The following is a 23,802-nucleotide window of genomic DNA, read 5'->3' on the forward strand; positions in this document are numbered from 1 at the left end:
TTATGGGTGGGAGAGGCTGTTGAGGTGGGCGTTCCCAGGCAAAATGCCAGCATGAAAGAGGAGACAACAGCAGGCAACGTCTGCCCTCGAGAAGAAGCGTTTGTAATGCTTCATTTAGTAAAAGAGGTGATTTTGATGATGACAGCAGCATGTTCACTCCGATCAACTGTCATCAGAAGGTGCGAATGCTGACACAACATATGCTCCGTCCCACTCTCTGGTTAACATGCCTATTTTGTTATGAATGATGAAACGATGCATTGCATTGGGTGCTAGATTGAGACATGCCTGATATCACGGGATTTCTGTCTGTTCTCAACTTCACTGAGGGGCTTTTGTTTCATTTATTTCAATGTGGCAATAGCTGAGGGGGGGTCACATGGTCAATTACAGGAAACTGTATATGCAACCTTGATATTGCGGATATTTATATCCTCATATTGAATGTTGAAAACAAAGTAATATGTTTCATTAATCTGGGTAATACTGTTGGATGTTCTATGGAGCTTGGTAAGTTACTGATTGCTATCACGACCTATGTATGATTTTGCCATTTTAAGCAGTTTCCCTGCCAGTTGGACTTGTAAAATGTTGGTTCACCTTGGCTGACATGGATTGATAAATAACCTTATTTAGAGCAGTTGGGCAGCAGCAAAATACTCACGGGATTTTGAGTAGAAAAAAAAAAAAAAAAAAAAAGGTAAGGATTCAGGATCTGACGGGATGTCCTGTGGGTCACTGGGACGGAATATCATCTCATATGTCAGGATAGAGCCATTTTGTCAACGTCCCAATCGGAATATCTTAGGATATCTCCTTTCCCAGGGATAGGGTGGGATGGTGGTGCATCCCATTCTATAAAAAAATCAAAACAGCTCCATCCTATGGGATTAAAATCTTGAAAATATATAGCTATTGCCAACAAACTCCATTTGCTTTTGGATGTTGCAGGGAGATTTTTTTTTTTTTTTTTTTTGAGATAGCAGGGAGAAAATTGATGTGCTGCACGTAATGTGATAAATCAATGTAGTCTCTCAAGTATGAGATCACAACTGCCTTGGCAACGCTCCAATAATTGTCAGATTTGGACAGTCTATTGGGGGACAAAATATTACAATATTACTACATCCTCACTAGTTTTCTATACTTGCGGAGAGACACGAAATGTCAGAACTCTCCTAGTGGATGAGGAATTTACTTATCATACTAAAATCAGCTTATCGTAGGCTAGTATCTCACGTTTATTTCATTTATACAAGGGATTAAAGATTGGAAATACTGAAGAAAGAGAGATTCTTCGTTTACGCTTGGTTACCACTAAGTCATTTCATAAAAACTGAAGAAAAAAATTAATAAAAACTTGTTCTTTCTTTTGACTTTCCTATAACTATTCATAATTTTACTTTCCTATAACTATTCATATTTTTAACATATTTTCTAATATTCTTGTTTGTGCGTATAAAACCTGTCAGAACTTTGGCATTCTTTGTTGGCCTCTATATGTAACCTAGGCTAAGCAGACTAGAGATCCTGTTATTTTGAGTTAGGTGAATCAGAGTGGAGAGGTGAACTTGGAGTGCATGGAATTGGAAAATTACTTGGATCTGTTATTGTGACGAGCCCAGAGTTCTTGAAGTGGCAGTTCCAGTAGTTCTCGCCTCGGGCTTGGTAGTAGAGGTTCATGGCAACTGAAGCATAAGACTTGAGGTTGTCTGGGTAAAAACAAGGATTGCCCTTTTGCAGTACAGCAAGCATAGTTTACGTTTGCAGTCAGAGTAGCTTCATCTGATGAAGGTTTGGCCACGCACCAAGTTTTCTGCAACAACAAAACGAAATCCACTGCACATCAATCTCCTCTTCTTTAACCTCACTGGCTGCAAAACTTTGTAGTGCTTCCTTGAGACAGAAAACAATTTGCTAACTTACAAGGATTTTGAGATTTACCTGTCCCTGTGGTGATGCAACTGCTCCCCCTGTGAGATACAAATTACTAAGTTACATTTCTTTTTGTTGATGCGATGCACTAAGTAACATCAATATAGATAAATAGCATGCTAAAAATTGGTACTGATTCACTATCTAATTTGAACTAGATTACGGTCTGGTAAAAAAAGAAACTTTCAATATAGCATGAGCTTGTCATCAAGGTCAGAAACAGAGAACAAGCAGATGGAACTTTTGGGAAAAAATTAAAATAATTTAAAATATTTCTTGTAAACACTATTGTGATGGCCCAGTCCGAGTAAGAATCCTAGCCCACCAAAGCCCAAACAAAAAAAAAAAAAAAGAAGAAAAACAGAGGAGAAGAACTCCCGAAGGGAGTCTTCTTCCTCCATTCACCGGCTCCCAATCGGAGTCGCAAAAGAGCTCCCTCCGGCTTTATTTAAGGAGGAGATCCCTCTTCTCTCCCTTCCACCAAAGACCTGAGATCCAGTCGGCGGCAATCATTGAAAAACCACCGCGGAGATCCATCCCTGTGCCCGTCCAATTGCTCACCGGAAAAGCCTCGTCGGTGTCGGAGGTAAGCCTCCTCCCCTTCCTCTCTTCTCCCCTTTCCTTTCCATGCCTGTGTGCACGCTCGCCGGCGACCAGAGTCGCCAGATTTTGTTACGGAAGAAACCTTTATTTTTGTCGTTTTCTTTGATTTCCGACGTCGGAGGTCACCGCCGACCACCGGTTTGGCTCTCCTCTTGTCGTTGGGTCGCCCCCCTCCTACCGACGGCCGCCCCACGCCGGTTGCACCATTGGTCGGCTAGCCAATAGGGGATTGTGAGATCCCCTATTTCGGCCCAAAGGAACCCACAGGAAGAAGGAAAAGAAAAAGAAAAAGAAAAGAAGAAGAAGGAAAAGAAAAGAAAAAGAAAAGAAAAAGAAGGAAAAGAAAAGAAAAAGAAAAGAAAAGAAAAAGGAAAAGAAGAAGAAGAAGAAGAAAAATAAAATAATAACAATAAATAGGATTTTCTCTCCTCTCTCTTCCGTGAAGAAAAAGAAAAAAAAAAAGAAAGAAAGAAAAGAAGAAAGAAAAAATAAAATAAATTAATTAATAAATAATGATATAAATAATAAAATATGAGAAAGAGAGTTTCTTTCTCTTCTCTCTCTCCCTTCAGCCTGAACTAGTATTTTCTTTCTCTAGAATTAGACTTTCTCTCTCTACTTTCTCTCTCTAAGATTCTCTCTCTAGATTATTTCTCTCTCTTAAGATTTCTAAAATTTTGAAAAGAATGATGATGAATTTAAATGATTCTCGTGATGGATTTTTGATCTCTGATCGTCGGACGGTACACCGACATCCATTTTGATCAGATTAGGTATTTTTAAGATTCTATTTTTCATGATTTTATTGAATTATCCATATGATAATCTTAGCATTATTTGATCTGATCGATCAAATTTGTTGAATCATATTGTCTGAAGAATTCAAGATGAGTTTTTTCTCTCTTTAGAATTTTCTCTCTCTAAAATGTTCTTTCTCTTGATTGATTCTCTCTCTAAAAAGATTAGTGAATGAAGAAATTTCTTCTAATAGTCCTAATCTGATTCTAATGAAAAACTCTGATTCATGGTTGTCAGACAGCGTACTGGCACCTACCTTAATCAGACCATGAATCTTTAGATTTGATCATCCATGATTTCGATCTAGCCATGACTTGATTTGATCATGTTGATTTCACCAATCGAGATATTGGACCAATCGTAATGTTGGATTGTGTCACTTGATCAATTCGAATTATACCTCATGAATTCTCTCTCCTCTAATTGTCTCTCTCTACTTGATTTTATGAAATCGATGAAAAAATCTCGGTCCTATATATCACTTCGAATCCGATTTGATCTGATAGTCAAACTTTGGATCGTTTAGGTCCTAATTAGATTTTGATTAGATGAAATTAGATGATCGGACCCAATCTAAATCATTGAAATATGGTATTCGTATTTTTTCTAATTATTGAAATTGATTCTGTATAGGATTCTGGATGTTTGATCATGGGATATCGCGATATGATCTACGAACAAAATTTTTGGAAGAAATTTTAAAGAATTATATGGATTTATTGGAATGCGTTCGAGGTAAGTAATGTTTCACTTTTTTTAGATTTATCAACAAATTATAATATATTTTTTTGATATGAATTGTGAATCGATGCATGAATTGGATGAATGGTGTTTTGTTATAAAAATATCTTATTTGAAATGTTATGATGAAGCATGATTGAACATATTGATTTCATGATGCATTATATTGATTAATTTCGATACTACATGATTATATATTTTATTATCGAAATTAGAATATGAAACATGATTTATGAAGAATTCTGATATAAGAACAATATGAATTGACAACCTGACTATATAAAGGACCCCACCAATGGAGGCATATACGTTGGCAATTGATTTATCCTGAGAATTTACGTCACCAGAGAGACCAGCGACAAACCGTCAGAGAGACCAGCGATTCCGAAAGACTTTGCTGCCAGATGATTCGCAGCTCACCGCAAGAAGATATGCGATGTTATGACCCTGCCATAAGAAAAATGTGGTCATAGCTCATGGTTGACGAAAAAAATTGAAGAACGAAAGAAATTGAAATCTCGAAAGAAACTTGAATTTTCAGAAAAAAATGAATTTGGTATGAATTATGTTGCATAATTGAAATTGATTTCGAATTGATGAACTCTATATGCTTATTTTCTATAAATGATTATTTACTTAAATGCCTGATGAAATATGTTGAAAAGTGATCACTGCTTACTGGGCTGTCTAGCTCATTACCTCCTATTTTATTATTTTTTTACAGATATTGAGGAATTAAGATGATACAAGATATAAATAGAAGAGTGATCAGAAGCAGAATCCCTATACTTTTATTTTAGGTTGAAAGTCTTATTGAATTTGATGTAAGGCCTATGAATCATTGTTGAATTTATTGAGATATTAAAGAAAAATTTAGATCGTTATGTTTTGGATTTGAATTATTGATTAATTATTCCGCTGTTGTTTTAAAATAGCATGATAAGGTGCCTTGCATACTTATGGGAAGAGTTTTCTATGAGTATGCGGCGGTTGCCATGACCGTCGATTCACTATCTCGGATCGGGGGCGTGACAATTAAAGTGGTATCAGAGCATTAGTAGATGAACTAAGATGTGTATAGAAGGAGTGTTAGTGGATAGACACTAAGGACATTATGGTGTAGATCTTTGATGATTGTAGTGGGAGAAATCTTTATAATTTTTGATTTAACATTGAGATTATGTATAAAAAGAGTCGCAAGAGATTATGATATATGGAGTTTGAAATATGATGGATAATCTATAGATCATGATATGATTAGTTAGATTTTGATTGAAGGTAATCACAAAAGGATTGACATAAAATTTTATTGTGCATTATAGTTATTAATTTGATCATTGGTTATTCAAGTGAATCGTAAGTTCAAATTCGATGTGAGAATAATACTATGATATTACTTTTAATTGAGAAGTTGACTATTATTGGCAAGATAAAGATTTGATAATAAAATATTGTTCCAGAATGGGCTAAGAAAATTTTTTTTTATGATGCTTGATTGGAATATTTATCGAAAGTGAACTTGGTATGTAGATCATATATAAAGTGGCATATTAGGATGAATGCATATTTGGAGATATTGCAAAGAAGCCTATTTCTTATTGATGAAATTGATTTTGAGATTGTAGGATATTCATCGTACTGGAATCTTTAATCATCATCCTTAGATCTAGATAATAGATCTTATTATGCCTCTTGGAGACTACATGATGTGTATGAAATTTTAATTTAAAGATTTCGTATCTAAGTTGATCAAGAGATTTTCTGATATTATTATTGAGGTTGTTAATAAAAAATTGATATCTTTAGATTAAGATAAAAGATCTAATTTATATTTATTTCAGATTAAGGGATCCATGTGAATTTACAATTTAGAAATTTTGGATTTAGGAATTGATATGGAGTTCCTTTGCTTTTGTTAACGAGGTCCCTAATTGAATCTACTATTAAATGGAGATTTGATTTTTTTGAAGTTTGTATGATTGTTATGAAAGGATATTTGATAGATATTGAAGATCATAATGATAGAAATTTTAGAAAAAAAATAATGATTTAAAATTCTTATATATATTCTGATTATGTCCAAATTTGGTGGAGCATCGAAGGATTTTTTTTCATTGATTTGACTTATAAGAATTTTAGTTTGAAAATTTATCAAATTAAATTGATATGAGAATTAAGATTTGATTCATATTGATTATAGTAAATCTATATGATGGTTTAAATATGATATTGGACTCAAGGGTTAATCAAGATTATTGTACACCAGTAAAAGTATGAATGAGAATCGAAAGTTAATCTTTGACTTCAATTAAAATTTAAAATTTTAGATCTTTTCTATTGATAAGATAAAAAAATAATTTGATCAAAATTTTTTTTGGTGAAGCTAAGAAATTTTGATTGTTAGATCCGAGTGCGTAGCGGAAGCATGGTAATCTGGATTACTTTGAGTAAGTCAGGAATGTTGATTCTTTGAGTTAAAGAATTATGATAGATGATATAGTTTGATACAAAAAATTCATTGATATTAAAAAAAATAATATTTTAAAAAATTTTGAATTATTTTAGATATCCTAATATGATAAGTAGTGCTTCCACCTACTATGCTACAAAAATATTTAGCATCTTAATTTTAGGATGAGTGGACCCTTGATTTTTGATTTTAGATTTAGAATATTTAGAGATAAATTTTCTCTATCCTAAAATTAAATTTTATAATTTTTTATTTATTAGGAAGAATTTGAGATCATTTATCGAATGATGATTTTGATCTTAAATTATTATACTCAAATATTTAGCTCCAGGGTATAATAAAATTTGAAGTTTGAACTCTTTTGATTATTATTATTTCTCTGACTGAATAAAAAAGATTGAGGTTATCTACTGATATTGATGATTATTCTACAAAAGATGGATTGGAGTTATTTATAATTTAATTTGATAATAAATTGATTAATTAAGAGTTGTTAATGTTTAGATAAAGAAAATTGATATACTTACTTAGAATAGAGACATTGATTTTGATTATAAGAAAAATATAGTTTTGATTTAGATCAATTTTTGAGTTATTGATTTTTATTATGGAATGACTTAATGATAAAATTTGTTTCAAGAATTAGAATATTTAAAAGTTTGAGGGTTTGAGTAAGAAAATTTTGATGACTAGAAATAGTGATATTGATTCAATCAACAATGGTGATATTGATCTTTATGAAATGACTTAATGATGAAGTTGTATCAAAAATTAAAATATTAAAAGTTTGAGAATGAGATTGAAATGATAAATCTTCAACCTTTGAAAGTACGAATAAGAGAAAATATTTTGAATTTTGATTGATTGGGATGTCATCATATGATTCACATAAGTATATTTTTTCTATCTTATGATAGGTTGAAATTAAGAGTGGATAATATTAAAAAAAATGAATGATGATGATGAATAAAGTTCTTATGCAAGAATAGAGACATTGACCTTCTTCTATTCACAAGAAATAGATTTGATTTTAATTTGAGTCATGAGATATTGAACATTAATTTTTACAGAAAATGAGATCATAATTTTGAAATCTTGAAATATTGAAAATCTTTGAGATGTTGATCTTGATAAATAAGAAAATGGATGGTTCCATTTCAGATCAATATTTGATGTATTTACTTTTTCCTTATGAAATAATTTAAGAATGAATTTATATCAAGAATTAGAATATTAAAATATTTGTGGATGAGATTCAAGTAAGGAAATACGAAGACTCAAGCAAGAAAAATTTCGAGGACAAAATTTTTTTTAGAAGGGAAGAATGTGATGACCCAGTCCGAGTAAGAATCCCAGCCCACCAAAGCCCAAACAAAAAAAAAAGAAGAAAAATAGAGGAGAAGAACTCCCGAAGGGAGTCTTCTTCCTCCGTTCACCGGCTCCCAATCAGAGTCGGAAAAGAGCTCCCTCCGGCTCTATTTAAGGAGGAGATCCCTCCTCTCTCCTTTCCACCAAAGACCTGAGATCCAATCGGCGGCAATCACCAAAAAATCACCGCGGAGATCCATCTCTGTGCCCGTCCAATTGCTCGCCGGAAAAGCCTCGCCGGCATCGGAGGTAAGCCTCCTCCCCTTCCTCTCTTCTCCCCTTTCATTCCCATGCCTGTGTGCACGCTCGTCGGCGATCGGAGTCGCCGGATTTTATTGCGGAAGAAACCTTTATTTTTACCGTTTTCTTTGATTTTCGACATCGGAGGTCACCGCCGACCACCGGTTTGTCCCTCCTCTTGTCGTTGGGTCACCCCCTCCTACCGACGGCCACCCCACGCCGGTTGCACCACCGATCGGCCAGCCAACAGGGGATTGTGAGATCCCCTATTTCGGCCCAAAGGAACCCACAGGAAGAAGGAAGGAAAAGAAAAAGAAAAAGAAAAGAAGAAGGAAAAGAAAAGAAAAAGAAGGAAAAGAAAAGAAAAAGAAAAAGAAAAGAAAAAGGAAAAGAAGAAGAAGAAGAAGAAAAATAAAATAATAACAATAAATAGAATTTTCTCTCCTCTCTCTTCCGTGAAGAAAAAGAAAAAAAAAGAAGAAGAAGAAAGAAAAAATAAAATAGAATAATTAATAAATAATGATATAAATAATAAAATATGAGAAAGAGAGTTTCTTTCTCTTCCCTCTTTCCCTTCAGCCTGAACTAGTATTTTCTCTCTCTAAAATTGAACTTTTTCTCTCTAAAATTTTTACTCTAGATTATTTCTATCTCCTAAGATTTTTAGAATTTTGAGAAGAATGATGATAAATTTAAATGATCCTCGTGATGGATTTTTGATCTCTGATCGTCGGACGGTATACCGACATCCACTTTGATCAGATTAGGTATTTTTAAGATTCTATTTTTCATGATTTTATTGAATTATCCACATGATAATCTTAGCATGATTTGATCTGATCGATCAGATTTATTGAATCATATTGTCTGAAGAATTCAAGATGAGTTTTTTCTCTCTAAAATTTTCTCTCTCTAGAATTTTTTTTCTCTAGAATTTTCTCTCTCTAAAATATTCTTTCTCTAGAAAGATTAGTGAATGAAAAAAAAAATTTTAATAGTCCTGATCTGATTCTAATGAAGAATCCTGATCCATGGTTGTCAGACAGCGTACTGGCACCCACCTTAATCAGACCATGAATCTTTAGATTTGATCATCCATGATTTCGATCTAGCCATGACTTGATTTGATCATGTTGATTTCACCAATCGAGATATTGGACCAATCATAATGTTGGATTGTGTCACCTGATCAATTCGAATTATACCTCATAAATTCTCTCTCCTCTAATTGTCTCTCTCTACTTGATTTTATGAAATCGATGAAGAAATCTCGGTCCTATCACTTCGAATTCGATTTGATCTGATAGTCAAACTTTGGATCGTTTAGGTCCTAATTAGATTTTGATTAGATAAAATTAGATGATCGGACCTAATCTAAACCGTTGAAATATGGTATTCGTATTTTTTTTAATTATTGAAATTGATTCTGTATAGGATTGTGGATGTTTGATCATGGGATATCGCGATATGATCTACGAACAGAATTTTTAAAAAAAAATTATAGAATTATGTGGATTTATTGGAATGCATTCGAGGTAAGTAATGTTTCACTTTTTCTAGATTTATCGATAAATTATAATGTATTTTTCTGACATGAATTGTGAATCGATGCATGAATTGGATGAATGATATTTTGTTATGAAAATATCTTATTTAAAATGTTATGATGAAGCATGATTGAACATATTGATTTTATGATGTATTATATTGATTGATTTCGATACTACATGATTATATGTTTTATTATTGAAATTAGAATATGAAACATGATTTATGAAGAATTCTGATATAAGAACAATATAAATTGACAACCTGACTATGTAAAGGACCCTGCCAATGGGGGCATATATGTTGGCAATTGATTTGTCCATAGGGTTTACGTCGTCAGAGAGACCAGCGACAAACCACCAGAGAGCCAGCGGTTCTGAAGGACTTTGCTGCCAAATGATTCGCAGCTCACCGCAAGAAGATACGTGGTATTATGACCCTGTCACAGAAAAAATATGGTCATAGCTCATGGTTGACGAAAAGAATTGAAGAACGAAAGAAATTGAAATCTCGAAAGAAACTTGAATTTGCGAAAAACAAATGAATTTGGTATGAATTATGTTGCATAATTGAAATTGATTTCGAATTGATGAACTCTATATGCTTATTTTCTATAAATAATTATTTACTTAAATGCCTGATAAAATCTGTTAAAAAGTGATCATTGCTTACTGGGCTGTCTAGCTCATTACCTCTTATTTTATTATTTTTTTGCAGATGTTGAGAAATTAAGATGATACAAGATATGAATGGAAGAGTGATCAGAAGCAGAATCCCTATACTTTTATTTTAGGTTGAAAGTCTTATTGAATTTGATGTAAGGCCTATGAATCATTGTTGAATTTATTGAGATATTAAAGAAAAATTTAGATCGTTATGTTTTAGATTTGAATTATTGATTAATTATTCCGCTATTGTTTTAGAATAGCATGATAAGATACCTTGCATACTTATGGGAAGAGTTTTCTATGAGTATGCAGTGGTTGCCATGACCCTCGATTCACAATCTCGGGTCGGGAGCGTGACAACTATAGATATGTTTCAGGATCATAGAATCATTTCTCAATCGAGTAAAGCTTCGTGTCATATTTGAAAAAAGAAAATTTACTGCAGGCCATAAGTAAACCTTTTTGCATGTCCCAATCTGAATGTAAAAGTGATGAAACTACTACAAAATAAAATATACCAACTCATGAACACTTTTGAACTGGAAATAAGAAAGCAAAGGAAGAAGCAAGAGAGAATTTTAGTATCACTTCAAATGCTAGCATCTGTATGAATAGCAAATTAAAGAATCACCAAAAGGAAGAATGGAAGAAATACCTTGTATTTCGGTAATATGGGGGGGAAAAATAAGTAGGAAGCAACCCAAAAGCTATTTTATTTATCGAGCAAATGTGGCACATGAATGAGAAAAGAAAAGGCTATAAGAATTCCAGAAAAAGTCTAGATTTTCTAGTTCTTACCTGCGGCAAGGGAAAGCAGTAACACAGCGAATGAGAGAGCTAAGAAAGAAGTGTATGGCTCTACTTTTCTTGCCATGGTTTTTTCTTTTTTTTGTTAGGAGGTTGGAGAGGAGAACTAGACCGCTGGTTTAGAAGCCAAGCGAGAGCACGGGGGTGGGGTTGGGGCTTAACTTTTAAGGAGGAGGAACAAGCATGCACGTGAAACGGCTCTGACAACGGGTGGATTCCCGAAGTTTTGTCTTGGCGTGGTTTGACATAGCGCTGCTGGAGAGAGAGAGCCCAACAGATTCCCTTCAACCTCCGTCTCCCTCTCGGTTTTAAGAGTTAGGAAATATTATATATGTTATTCATATATCAGCTATCTCAAAGAATCCCGGAGGATTACTGCTGGTTCCATCCACCAAATCCCCCAATCTTTTCCAAGTCTCTTGAACCAAGGTAACGGACTTGCAAGTTCTAAGGTCATTTGGTCTTCTCGCCATATTCCTTATTTTAGATTTGTTTGGCTTGTGGAAAAAACTCTACCGCCGGAATATATTTCGTAGAATGTTATATCTTGATGTATTATATTTATAAAAATAATTTTAATATATTTGATTGATCATTAAAAAAATGATAAAGAAAATATATTTTTTGAGGTGCCTTTTACATGGTCGAGCATCTATTTTCTAAAATATCTTAATGTCCTTAATAAATTAAATAAATATAGGGAGAAAAAAATATAAGTCACCAGAATTCAGGGCATTTCTAACAATTTTTTTTTTTTGATTTCCAGCACATGAGAAAATTGGTTTTTCAATTCTTACATAGATTTTTATTTCCTATGTAAGGTGGGAAACTTATTAGTATGGGAAGATAACTTTTCAATTTCTCAATTGAAACTTTCAATCAAATATAAGCTATTTATTTATTTATTTTTTGATTGACCATATTTTTCCTCTTGTTCTCATGAGTTAAGTAAGTCTTTTTAGAGCGTAATTTGGTTGAAGAGAGTTGAACCTTGGAATGAGAACGAGTGACTCTCATTTCAGTTATTGGATTGGAGATAGTTCCATTCCCATTTCAGAAGGAAATCGAAATACTCTAGTCCCCTTAAATCCAATCCTTCCATACTTTCTCCTCTAATATTCAAATCCTATTCCAATTCTGATTTTGATTTTAGTTACAAATCAAATACATCAAGAGATGTGGCTATTTAGATTTCTCTTTTAATCTCTTATATATGATTTTAAATCTAATTTTAATTCCAGTTGAGAACCACAATACCCTTAAAATTTAAACTAAATTATTCTGCACCCATTCTCTCCATGAGAAGCTTGAGGGGATTTCTATCGCATATCAGTATTATATAACTTCAACTACTAAAATAGAACAAAGGAAAAGATAAAACCTTCCTGAAAAAGGAAAAATCACACGTAGTGTTTCATGTTGATTTCCAATTATTTAAAGCTAATATTTAAATTCACTAATCAAATATAACAGTTGGATGGTAAATCTGGGTTTTGAAGTCCATGAGCTTATTCGAAACAATGATATTACAATCCAAAGTTTATAATGTGATTACTTTTGGAGTATTAAATTCTCACTTACATATACATATTACAATGATCCAGAACGATTGCCACTTGCACGTCCTAGGTTTTTATTTCTTCTGTGTTCATCACAAGAAGTTAAGGCATCTCCTCTCCTTCCCTTTAAGTACATTGTAAACTATATGCAGAAGAATTGTGTTACAGTTTACTCAGACCTTTTAGGTCACTCCAAGTAATTTCAACTTGCCATCAAGCATATTAACATTGGTCAAATGATGATCAAGTAGAAGGGCATTGATTGTGTAATCAGTACAAAGCTGAGGTTCCGAAATTCATCTCAAGGTTTGTGGGTAAGGATAGTATGGGACAAAGGAAATAGAGGCGATCTTATACACCTTTGGTTTCCTCATTCTTTTTTGTTGGTCTCTCTCAGTAAAAGGAATGTTCCTATAAGATCAATCACCATAATGCATTTTTGAATAAAATTAATTTATTGAATTGAACTTGGTTTTGACATGATAGATTATCTGAACTTAATACATGCAAGGACATATAAATTTTGAAAAAATTAAATAAACTCCATTACATTTCAAAACACACTATTTACATGCTGGAAAATTGAATAAAGAAAGAAGATCCAAACCACTAATTAACAGGGTTTGTAAGCCAATGAAGATTCTCCCTACATACTTGCAAGCTTCATTAAAAGAGCCCCAAAACCATTGCCATTTCCAAACAAAAAGGCCAGTTAAGCAAAAATTAGGGAAAAAAAAGGGTGTGCATGAGAGAGACAGAAAGGTGGGGGTGCTGAATCGTTGAGGTAGCCATCTTAGGCCACAAAGGCAAGAGAGAATGAGAGCTGTGCTGGACAAGAAGGGAAGGACCCCTTGGAAGAGTCCTAAGAGATAAATATTTGCATCTTTGAGGTAGTAATCATGGATTACCATATATATCATATGTTAGCCATTAACCGTTAGTTTACCTACCCCGGTGGAGATGTGACTATGATGCCAAGCACTTGATGTGTCTTCCCTGCTATCAGAAAGGCGAACTAACATATAACATGATGTTTTGGGGCTGTGCTACCTAATAACTAGGGTTTGGATCCCACCTACATTGGGGTGGCCGGAACCAGGTTTGACCCCTCTCTTTTGGGAAAAAAATAAAATAAAAAGATTTCAAACCTATTACAATTATTTTGGTCCTTTTTGATTTATTTTCTAGTTTCAATAATTCTAGAGAAAATTACATAGACACTCCAACTTTTCACGTTTTGCATTTATACCCAAATATTTCAATTTTCCGAATTAGAACCCAAAAGTTACGAATTGGTTGTAATGTGGCTTAGATGTCAGCCCAAGCTCTAACACTGGTAATTGTAAGTGTGAAATAACTAATATACTCTTAGATTTTCATTCCCATCAAAATACAAACTCCTCTTCTAATCCAAGTAATAAGGGCATTGATAAAATTTTGTGGGTAAACTTATCTCATATAGCAATCACATGCTCATGGACTTTCATTGGGATGGGCAGTTGGGCCACATTAAACAAAAACCTAAGTTTTGGAGTCTAATAGAAAAAATTAAAATTTTTTGGATGTAAGTATGAAAAATGAAAAATTGAAGGGATGTCACTATAATTTTTCCTAATTCTAAAGGCCCTATGAAATTCCATTTATGTAAAGGCCCTAGAAACCTAAAAATAGAATCTCTTACACTCAATTTTACACATTAAGGGAATTATTTTTCTTTCATGGCACTTTGGTGTTTCTTTTTGTATATGGTGAATTTTTGATTGATTTGGATGATCCTGAAGCAAACCTTAAAGGATCCAACGATCATTTGACCATAAGCCGATGGACTTTAGAAAGTTGTAAGCATACCCCCTATATGGGGGCTGTATGCACTAACACAACAAACCTTGGTCATAACTATAAATCTGTGGTAAGGTATATAGCTGCAACTTATAAGTGGACTGAGATTAGCCTATTTCTTGCTTAATAAGTGGACTGAGATTGGCCTATTTCTTGTTTAAATTAGTTTGAAAAGTTATGTGGGCCTATCTAAGTTGTAATATTTCTTATCAGGTTTGCATCAAAATACGAAAGTCGTAATGCATAGTTGCATACAAGGCCACAATGTCTTTGATCCAATATCTAATATATCTCGTGCAAGGTCATTTTATAGCTGCTCATTGCCAGTGGAAACTTATGTATAGATAGCATAACCATGACCATCCAATCTCTTCCTAACTAGTTGGGGTTGGCAAATTTATGCTTAGATGCATGTTAGACAATATGATGATATTTGAAAATTCGATAGAGCAATCATCAAAGCACTTGCTTGATGTTCGGAACAAAGGGGTGAAACAGGATTTGAAGAGGAGAGAGATTTAATACGCGATTTCATAATGAAGGTGTATGTGATTTAATATAGGAAGCCTTTCTTTTTACTTTTCTAAATACAGGATTTGTATGCTTATGTGATTTAATAGTTTGTTCATGACTCGAAAGTTTGTAAAATGTGAATGGTACTAGTGTTGGAAAACATAGCTAATGGATTCTTAGCACTTGAGCCTAGCCTATGGGGTTGATCAGGGTGGGGGTAGCAATGCTTAACCATTTAACCCATTAAATTATTTCAATTCATTATAGATTTGTTTAATAAAATGATCAGGTATGGATCTAGATTTTTAACTAAATAAATATGTCAGATTCAGATTGACAATTTTTGATCTGTCATGTATCCCACTCAACCCAAACTTATCCGATCTGACCTGATTGCGACCTTAATCATGGGTAATAGACTAGCTAGTGGGATTGATGGTTAGCAATATTATATTCAAGCCTAGCTAGCAGGTTGATCATTGGCAATGCATTAATCAATGCTAACCCAAGGATCATTAACCATGCATAATTCAATTGGGCCTACACCACACCACTGAATATGATTTTCGGCCTTGCCATGATTAACTTTGGCCAGAGTCACAATGACCAGGAGGAAAAGTTGATGTTTTGTATAATCATGTTTTTGGAAGAACACCATAGTTCTACTCAACAATTATTTGTTACCTCCATATCATGCTGCATATATTAGAAATTGTTATTTATTAAACCTCATAACTTATTGTCTATTCCCAAAGCTAGATTATGATCGCATAACCACTTCAAAAGTTATATTTGATGGATTTTTTGAATCTTTTTTTTCATGTATTATTATATTATTCCTACTTAATCCAGTGAAAGGTGGTATCAGTATCTTATTAGGCTTTAGCTTACTATTTTGTTTCTTTGTTGTCTTTAAGATATTGAGCAGTCAGATCGAAATGCTAGAGTCACAAGGTGTGTAAAGGCACTAATTCTTGTCTAGAGAATGTTTCATAATTATGGAGTTGTAATTTGACTCCTGGGATTTATATATATATATATTTTTTTTTAACTAATGCTCTGGTTTATCTTTGCATGCCTATTGTTTTGGATAGCAAGTAAAATAAATCTTTATGGTTTAAGGCCTCGCATATCTCTTTTGAGTTGATCCCTATGGGATATGTAGCCATTTGTCAAGTGCTGGACTCAGGTTGGGGGCATGATAGCCTAAAAGAAAGAGTTTCAGCAGAAATCCCCCCTACAACAAACTCTAATTCCCAAAGAGAAGGGAAGCTAAAGTTCCCGAATCATATAGAAGACCCAAAAGGCTGATCCACCCTCCGGTCATCTCTAGACTTCACCTCTTGGAGCCTTTATTCAGAATCTACCAAGAAGCAGAAACAGAGGTGCCAGCAACACGGAATCAAGCTTCCCCTTTCTGGAAGCTTAGTAATTCACTCCCCAGAAAAATGTCAAAGATTAGGAAGAAAACATCAAGGCCTTAGCAGGTTCCCAGCAAAAACTCTAATTCCTCTTCCTCCTTCTAGATTGGCTAGAAAAAGCGCCAAAGCTTGTAAGAAAACACAGTGACCATAGCATGCTTAGACAAAACGGATTGTATATGATGCTTTTCTTTGTTTTGAGGGGTAAAGGAGGAAGTGGAACAGTTTCCATGAATTTATTGATCAAAGAATGGAATGTACATCAAAACTTTATGGTTTTCTAGAAAGCAACAGCGAAGATGTGTTTCACGCTACATAAAAATTAGTTAGAGCAGCCAAAAAAAAAAATTAAATAATTAATAAACATCTCCATCTTTCAATTAATTTTAATACATGAAGCAGAAGCACTCTTCAAAGACTTGAAATACTATGTTTATATATCGAAGGATGTCGAATAAAATAAGGTTGAGAGAAAATAATCAACATAACATTAAATGCCAAATGACTTCTGCTAAAAGAGAATTAAGCTTATCTCTCCCTGATGTCCCTTTGAGTGCTTAACAACAACCAAATCAAAACTATGAATAAGATTCGCATGAAGCCTCCTTTTACTTAAAATGCAATGGTCCCCATTTACTCAAAAAAAAAAAAAAAAAGATTCATATGAAGTCACTTGACTATTGAAGATTTGGAAATCTCTGGCAAACTTATCCAATGCATAATATGTTACTTCTTCTTACGCTAGACCGACAACAGCAAGAAGTTCGACGTTGAATGATTAACAAGAAAGCTGCTTGTACTATGAACGCTCTTTGTCCATCTTGAAGCGAAATTTCCGGTTCATCTTGCATAGCTGGAAAAAAATAAAATAAAATACAATGAGAAAAATGAATGAAAAATTCTAATAAATATCCCTCCGGCTCCCACTGCACCTCCAATCTCAGAAGAATACTTGTGAGAATCATCAATTGGTGCATGATAGTTTATGTGAACAGTGTACTTTGGCAAGTATCTCAGGATGATGCCATTGGTTACCATTACGGTCTGCTTTAGTGAGCATGCGCTAACTGATCGCGCTCAGATTCCTTCAACAGGAACAAGAATGTGAGGGAAGATAAATAATTACACTCACTAATTTCCATTTTATTTGAGAGAGAGGATTGTACCTAAAAAGGACTGGATGATATTGAACTGTAGATGGTCTTCAAAAGCAAGAAAAGGAAGGAGGGAATGTGCTGAAGTTGCTCCTAATCTCAGATAGTGTTCCGGTATCGGAGATGTGTGAGATCAGGTCCCAATACCGGCCTCCTTTCGCATATTGTCTCTCTAGGTTGGGGCACCCCTCAATTCTCAGACGCTGAAGGCCGGGGAGTCGTTGTTGGAGACCTTCGGGTAGTGATGACAGCCGAGGGCATTCAACAATAGTCAGCCCCTTCAGTGCCGTGAGGCCCTGCATCCCTTGCGGCAGATATGACAAATTGATGCAACCCTCGATTATCAGATCCTTGAGTGCGGTGAGCTGCCCAAACCCTTCCGGCAGAGACGTCAGATTTGGACAGCCAGTAATGTATATGTAGTCGACGGCGGTGGAATGTCGCAGGCCTTCCGTCATGGAATTGAATTTGGGGCAGTACTGAACATACAACGATCTGAGGGTAGCAGGCAACTTGGGCAATTCCAGCAGAACATCACAGCGGCAGACATTCAGCTCTTCCAGGTTTGGTAGGAGCTCTCCATCCCCTGATGATGGCGAGGATAATGGGCCAACCAAGTTAGAGCAACTCACGATTAGTAAACTCTTCAGTGAGTTCAAGCCACGGAACTCCTCCGGCCAGTAGACTAGATCATTACAATGAAGGATATTTAAAGATTGGAGGGAAGTTAGGTTCTTCCAAAACCCCAAAGGTGATGATGCCTGCTGCGATGATGAAAACAACCAATTGCACTGTTGAATGTTCAAATTATGCAGGGATGAACGCAGCCCCTTCGTCTCCTCCTCCTCCTTCAGCAATGGTGCCAGATCCTCAGATGCCGTGATAATTAAATTTTCAAGAGATCTAAAATCCCTGAAAGACATTTTTTCCTGAGCAAGAGGAGGAGACTCTGTGCCATTGCTCGTTTTATCGAGTTCAATGTCAAGGGAAGATAGTGCGGTCAGACCAAAAAGCAAGCCCAATTGCTTATTCGTTCCTTTCATTTTTAAACTTTTGAGAGATGGTAGCTCTGGTATGGTCATCAAATTTGGGCAATCAATGATCTTAAGCTCAGCAAGGTGAGGGAAAACCAGCATGACCTCTGCAGTTTTTTCATCCTCTGACCACTCCTTCAAGCCCTGCATTGTGTGCAACACCAGTGTCGTCAGTGAGGGAAATGCTTGCACTTTGCCATTACTCGCATTGTCGTAGATGGTGCTGCTGCATATGTGCTTGACGCTATTCATCTTAATCAAGTAAAGAAATTTAAGTAAGGGCAGCTGCCATAAAGGGGGGAGATGTTCGCTACCTGTGCAAACTCCAAGATGGATTTCAACTAACTGCCGCAAGTCCATCATCCACGCTGGAAATCTGTCTCCCCCATAGCGCCATATTGCCAGCAGCTTTAAGCCACCAGGAGGTCTAAGGGCTTCCAACACCTCTTCAGCATTTTTTGCTGGCAAAACTTCTTCGCAATCATCACGGGCGCTTTTTTCATAACAATCAGAGGCATCCCACTTTATTATATCCCAGCATAATATTAATGAGCGAAGGTTATGTTTGGAACTGAGATTAGCATATTTAGCATCTGCTGCATCCCTCACATTCCTCAGGTTATACAGCTCCAGAAGGCCACCGAGATCTAAGCTCTTCAACTCATCTATATGTCTTCCAGCATCATTGCCTACAATGTATTTCGTCAATGTTCGCAGGCTGCTTAATTGCCCTATACCTGCTGGCAGCTGCTTCAGATTATCACATCTGTCAATGTAGAGATGCCTCAGGCTACTCATATTTCTCATGTCTTCGGGCAGCTTACGTAGTTTCCTGCAGTCGGAGAGTTTCAGAGTTTGTAGATTGAGAAGTGTGGTGGTGGCATCAGGTAATGCTTCTACACCAGTACAAGAGAGGTCCAGGTATCTTAGGTGTTTCAGAAATCCAATTGAAATAGGCAATCGTCTCATATCATATTGATGTAGACCCAATGCTCTCAATGACCTAGGTTTTGATGAATCTGCAGTCACCATAATACGATTACTCCATTCCGTTGATAATGAGGACAGGAGAGTACGAATATTTGGAGAAGCATTCAAGGTCCTATGGATGTTCAATGTGAAACGCCCAGATGTGCCCAAGTGACGGGTTTTCTTAGACACATCTTCCAACGTGGCAGGGTCCACTACGCTGAGGCATTCATTCCCCGTAATGGATTGTGCCAGGTCGTGCATGAGGTCGTGCATCTTGCAAGTTGTGCGATAAAGTTCACCCGTGGATCCATAAAATCCGTAGTACCCCGCATTTCCCGCAACTTCCTTGATATCCTGAAAGAAAGATCTCGAAGCCAACTCATTAAAAATCTCATGCCCCTTGTCCTCCAACTCCTTTCTTCCACCAGATGGAATGAATCCATTGGCCATCCATAGTTGAATCAACATATCCCTTTCCATTTCATAATCCTTCGGAAATATGGCACAAAAAGCAAAGCATTGTTTTAAATGGGAAGACAAATGACTGTAGCTCAACCTTAGTGCTGGTAAGATCCCATCTTCACCACCCTGCATATCCCAAATCTCGCTGTCCCTCACAGACAACCATTCCTTTTCCTGACTCTTGGAATGCATTAAGCTCCCTAATGTCTTCACTGCTAGAGGCAGCCCAACACATTTCTTGACAATCTCCTTGCCAATTTTTGCCAGAGTTGGAGGCACTTCTGCTCCCTTTTCAAATGCTCTCTTCCTAAACAATGTCCAAGAATCATCCTCAGTCAAACCTTTTAAAAGATACGCATCGAATGTGCCCATTATCGATGATACATGCTTATTTCGTGCGGTCACAATGATCCTGCTCCCTTCTCCACCGGTTCCTAGTAAAGTTTTTAACTCATCCCACTTTGCCTGATCCTCGTTCCAAACATCATCTAATACAAGTAAGTACCTTTTTCCACTTACAACTTCTCGAAGGCGGCGTTGTAACAACTCCATGTTTGATAGCTCACACTCAGTACCTATCGCTGAAGCTATTATTGCCTTGGCAAGTACTGCAATATCGAACACATCTGACACACAGACCCATATGAGCGGTTTGAAATGCTTCTCCACCCTCTCATCTTTGTAAATCAATTGGGCCAGTGTGGTCTTTCCCAGTCCACCCATACCAACTATGGGGAAGACGGCAACATTCTGGTTGCGATCATGATCAAGTAACAACTTCACTATATTTTCTTTATCTTCCTCCCTACCAATGACATTTGACTCATCAACATACGAGTGGGTTTGTGGCCTATCCCTGTTTTGTGGTTGGGTTGTGACCGTGAAACCAAATCTAATTCTCTCAGCTGCGATTTCATCTATTTTCTGGACAATTTCTTTCAACTTCTGCCCCATCTTAAAGCGAAACCAAACTGGATTGTGAAGAGAAAAGAAGCTGCGCACCTTTTTTGACATATCGATCTGAATCTCTGTCTTCCGCCGCATTGCTTCCACATTGAACTCATCCAGTATGTCGTCTGCTTCGTAGGCTGCATCCTTCAGCGCTGCCAACCACCTCTTCACAGCTGGATCCTTGACTTGCCGCTGCTCTGCATCCCCAAGTACGGACAGGATTGCCGATAGTGTTCTTTCCAGCTTTTCTAGCTTCTCTTCCATGCCCCATATCACTCCAAACTGTTGGAGAAGACGGTCGGCTGCCTTCTTCATCACCACCGGTAGAAAGGCTGAGAGAAGCACATCAGCCATTATGCGAACTCCAAAGAGTCTCTCCGATCGATTCGCGAAGAAACAGAGAAAAGAAAATAGTTGATGGATGCCCCAGAAAGTGATTCAGTGGTGCGCTCCCTCTTTCACTAATATTGATAGGACTGCAATCGCGAAAAATAATATCATAATTTTTTTATATAATTAAATAAAATATTATAAAATAATAATAATTTTTATAATTTATTTAAATAATTTATAAAAAATAATCAAATAATTCATAAAAAAGATACCATAATTTTGATATGAATCTTCTACTATTTAAAATAATAAAATTAATATAAATTTTTTTTAAATCAACTAAGTGTTACATAAATATATAATCATGAAAAATCAATTTTAATTTTCTTAATAAAAAAAATTATTACTAATAAAATAGATTCCAACAATAAAGAGAACAGATCTCATCAACTATGTAGATGCTTAAAATAATTATTGATAAAAATTTTTTAAAAATCAAAACTATTCAATTTATAGTTCTTGATGTCAGAAATAATATATTAAAATTTTATTAAAATCAGAATACGAACAATCATCTCATCATCTGATAAAACAGCTCCAAAAATTATTTTTTCTTCTTCCATATTGTCAGGCTTTTTCGTTCCTCAGGTTATCGTGCGCCTCACTTAGCATTCACGCACACACAGAAGGTTATGTAAGAACCTTTTCCTTTTTTGCTGGTTTCCTCACTCTCCTGTTGCCCCCAATTAAATAAGCTACTAATGTGCATCGAAAAAGAACTCTTCTCTTTTTTTTTATATTTATTTAAACAAAATATAATCCTATATATGGATGGATAATCTAATAAATCTTCTCCTTCCAACTCATGTGGCAGAGTCCATCAAACTCAAATATACGATTCTCACATAAGAATTTTATTTCCTCCTATATAACTTTTAACCATTATCTCTTTTGTTCATGATTCATAGCCTCTTGATAGCATTCAGATTTTTTCTTATCAGTAATCATCACGTACTCATGAAAAAAATATCTCTGAAAAGGATGATGCTCTCTAGTGGATCTTCTCAACTGAGAATTAATTGGTGGTTCTGAAGGAGCTTGCTCATTAACTACATTACTATCTGATATATCATTATCAAATAGAGCTGATGAACTATGTTATCATCATCTTCCTGTACATTTCTTCCATTATCATTATTCATCATCGTATGAGGTATTAGATTCAGATCAACATAATTTTTAGTAATAGACTTTGGCTTCTCAATCTTTTTAAAAATTTTAATAGTCTAATCTTCTAGAAATACAACATCTCTTTTTTTGATAATTTTTTTATCAACTGGATCCCATAATTTGTAACCAAACTCTTTATGTGCATAACCCAGTAAGATAAACTATTTAGACTTTCTATCAAGTTTGAATCTCTCTTCTTTAAGGATGTGAATAAATGCTCTGGAGCCAAATACCCTAAAGTGATCATATAAAATATCTTTCTCGATCCATACTTTTTCTGGCATATTACTTTGAAGAGAAATTAAAGGAGAAATGTTGATCAAATCCACTGTAGTTCTCATTGCTTCATCCCAAAAACATTTGACAATTTAGCATGACAGAGTATATACTGAATTCTTTCACAAATAATATGATTCATTCTCTCACCACCTCTATTATCTTGAGATATTTTAGGAACAGTTTTCATAAGCTTGATGCCATAATCTCTGCAATCTTTCTCAAATAGACCCATGAATTCACCACCATTATCTACTCGAATATACTTTAGTTGCTTTTTCATTTTTTTTCAACACTAGCATAAAAATGCTTGGACACATAGAACATCTGATCTTTTGATTTTAAAACAAAAATCCATATTTTTCTAGCATGATCGTCAATAAAAATAATAAAATATAAAGCACGATCAAGAGTTCTAGCATCTATAGTGCAAACATCAATGTGAATCAAATCTAAAATATATGATCTTTTGTGTGAAGAGGATTTATGAAAAGCAACTTTATATTGTTTGCCAGTTAAATAATCAGCGTATGCCTTCAAAGATGTATCTTGGATAGGAAGAAATTTTTTTCTAACAAAGATGTCAAGTCCCTTCTCACTCAATAGCCAAACCACTTATGCTATAATTTAGTGAAAAAATCTTCAGCTATATTAATCTTCATCTTGCATAATTTTGCCTACATCATGTTAAAATGTGTTGGATTTTTTCCCTCTTTCTACTACTAGAGAATTTTTGGTAAGCTTCCATTTTTCTTCACCAAAATGGCTGTGGTAACCTTCATCATCAAATATTCCAATGGAGATGAAGTGGAGGTTGATATCTAGAATATGTCTCATATGTTTTAGCAATGCTAGCATCCAATATTGGTTACCAAGCAAA

General features: G+C 35.2%; 2 protein-coding genes across 3 annotated transcripts; both read right to left on the reverse strand.

Moving 5' to 3' along the window:
• Positions 1 to 1,944: 1,944 nt before the first annotated feature.
• Positions 1,945 to 21,128, reverse strand: LOC105033584 (putative disease resistance protein RGA4). 2 transcript variants are annotated; one of them, XM_073248741.1, is made up of 2 exons: positions 17,677 to 21,128; positions 1,945 to 1,973 (listed from the first exon to the last, which is right to left on the reverse strand). In XM_073248741.1, exon 1 carries the CDS (start codon positions 21,084 to 21,086, stop codon positions 17,715 to 17,717), a length of 3,372 nt encoding a protein of 1,123 aa, XP_073104842.1. In that variant the 5' UTR covers positions 21,087 to 21,128; the 3' UTR covers positions 1,945 to 1,973; positions 17,677 to 17,714. The 2 variants fall into 2 exon arrangements, with proteins under 2 accessions (XP_073104842.1, XP_019702257.2); XM_019846698.3 differs by lacking the exon at positions 1,945 to 1,973 and adding an exon at positions 17,001 to 17,595.
• LOC140853784 (putative disease resistance protein RGA4) lies at positions 17,001 to 21,572 on the reverse strand. Its single transcript, XM_073248742.1, has 2 exons — positions 21,135 to 21,572; positions 17,001 to 17,363 (listed from the first exon to the last, which is right to left on the reverse strand). The coding sequence occupies exons 1-2, from the start codon at positions 21,435 to 21,437 to the stop codon at positions 17,310 to 17,312; spliced, it is 357 nt and encodes a 118-aa protein (XP_073104843.1). The 5' UTR covers positions 21,438 to 21,572; the 3' UTR covers positions 17,001 to 17,309.
• Positions 21,573 to 23,802: the final 2,230 nt, after the last annotated feature.

This window comes from Elaeis guineensis, chromosome 14 (genome assembly GCF_000442705.2).
Source record: "Elaeis guineensis isolate ETL-2024a chromosome 14, EG11, whole genome shotgun sequence".
Taxonomy (NCBI): domain Eukaryota; kingdom Viridiplantae; phylum Streptophyta; class Magnoliopsida; order Arecales; family Arecaceae; genus Elaeis; species Elaeis guineensis.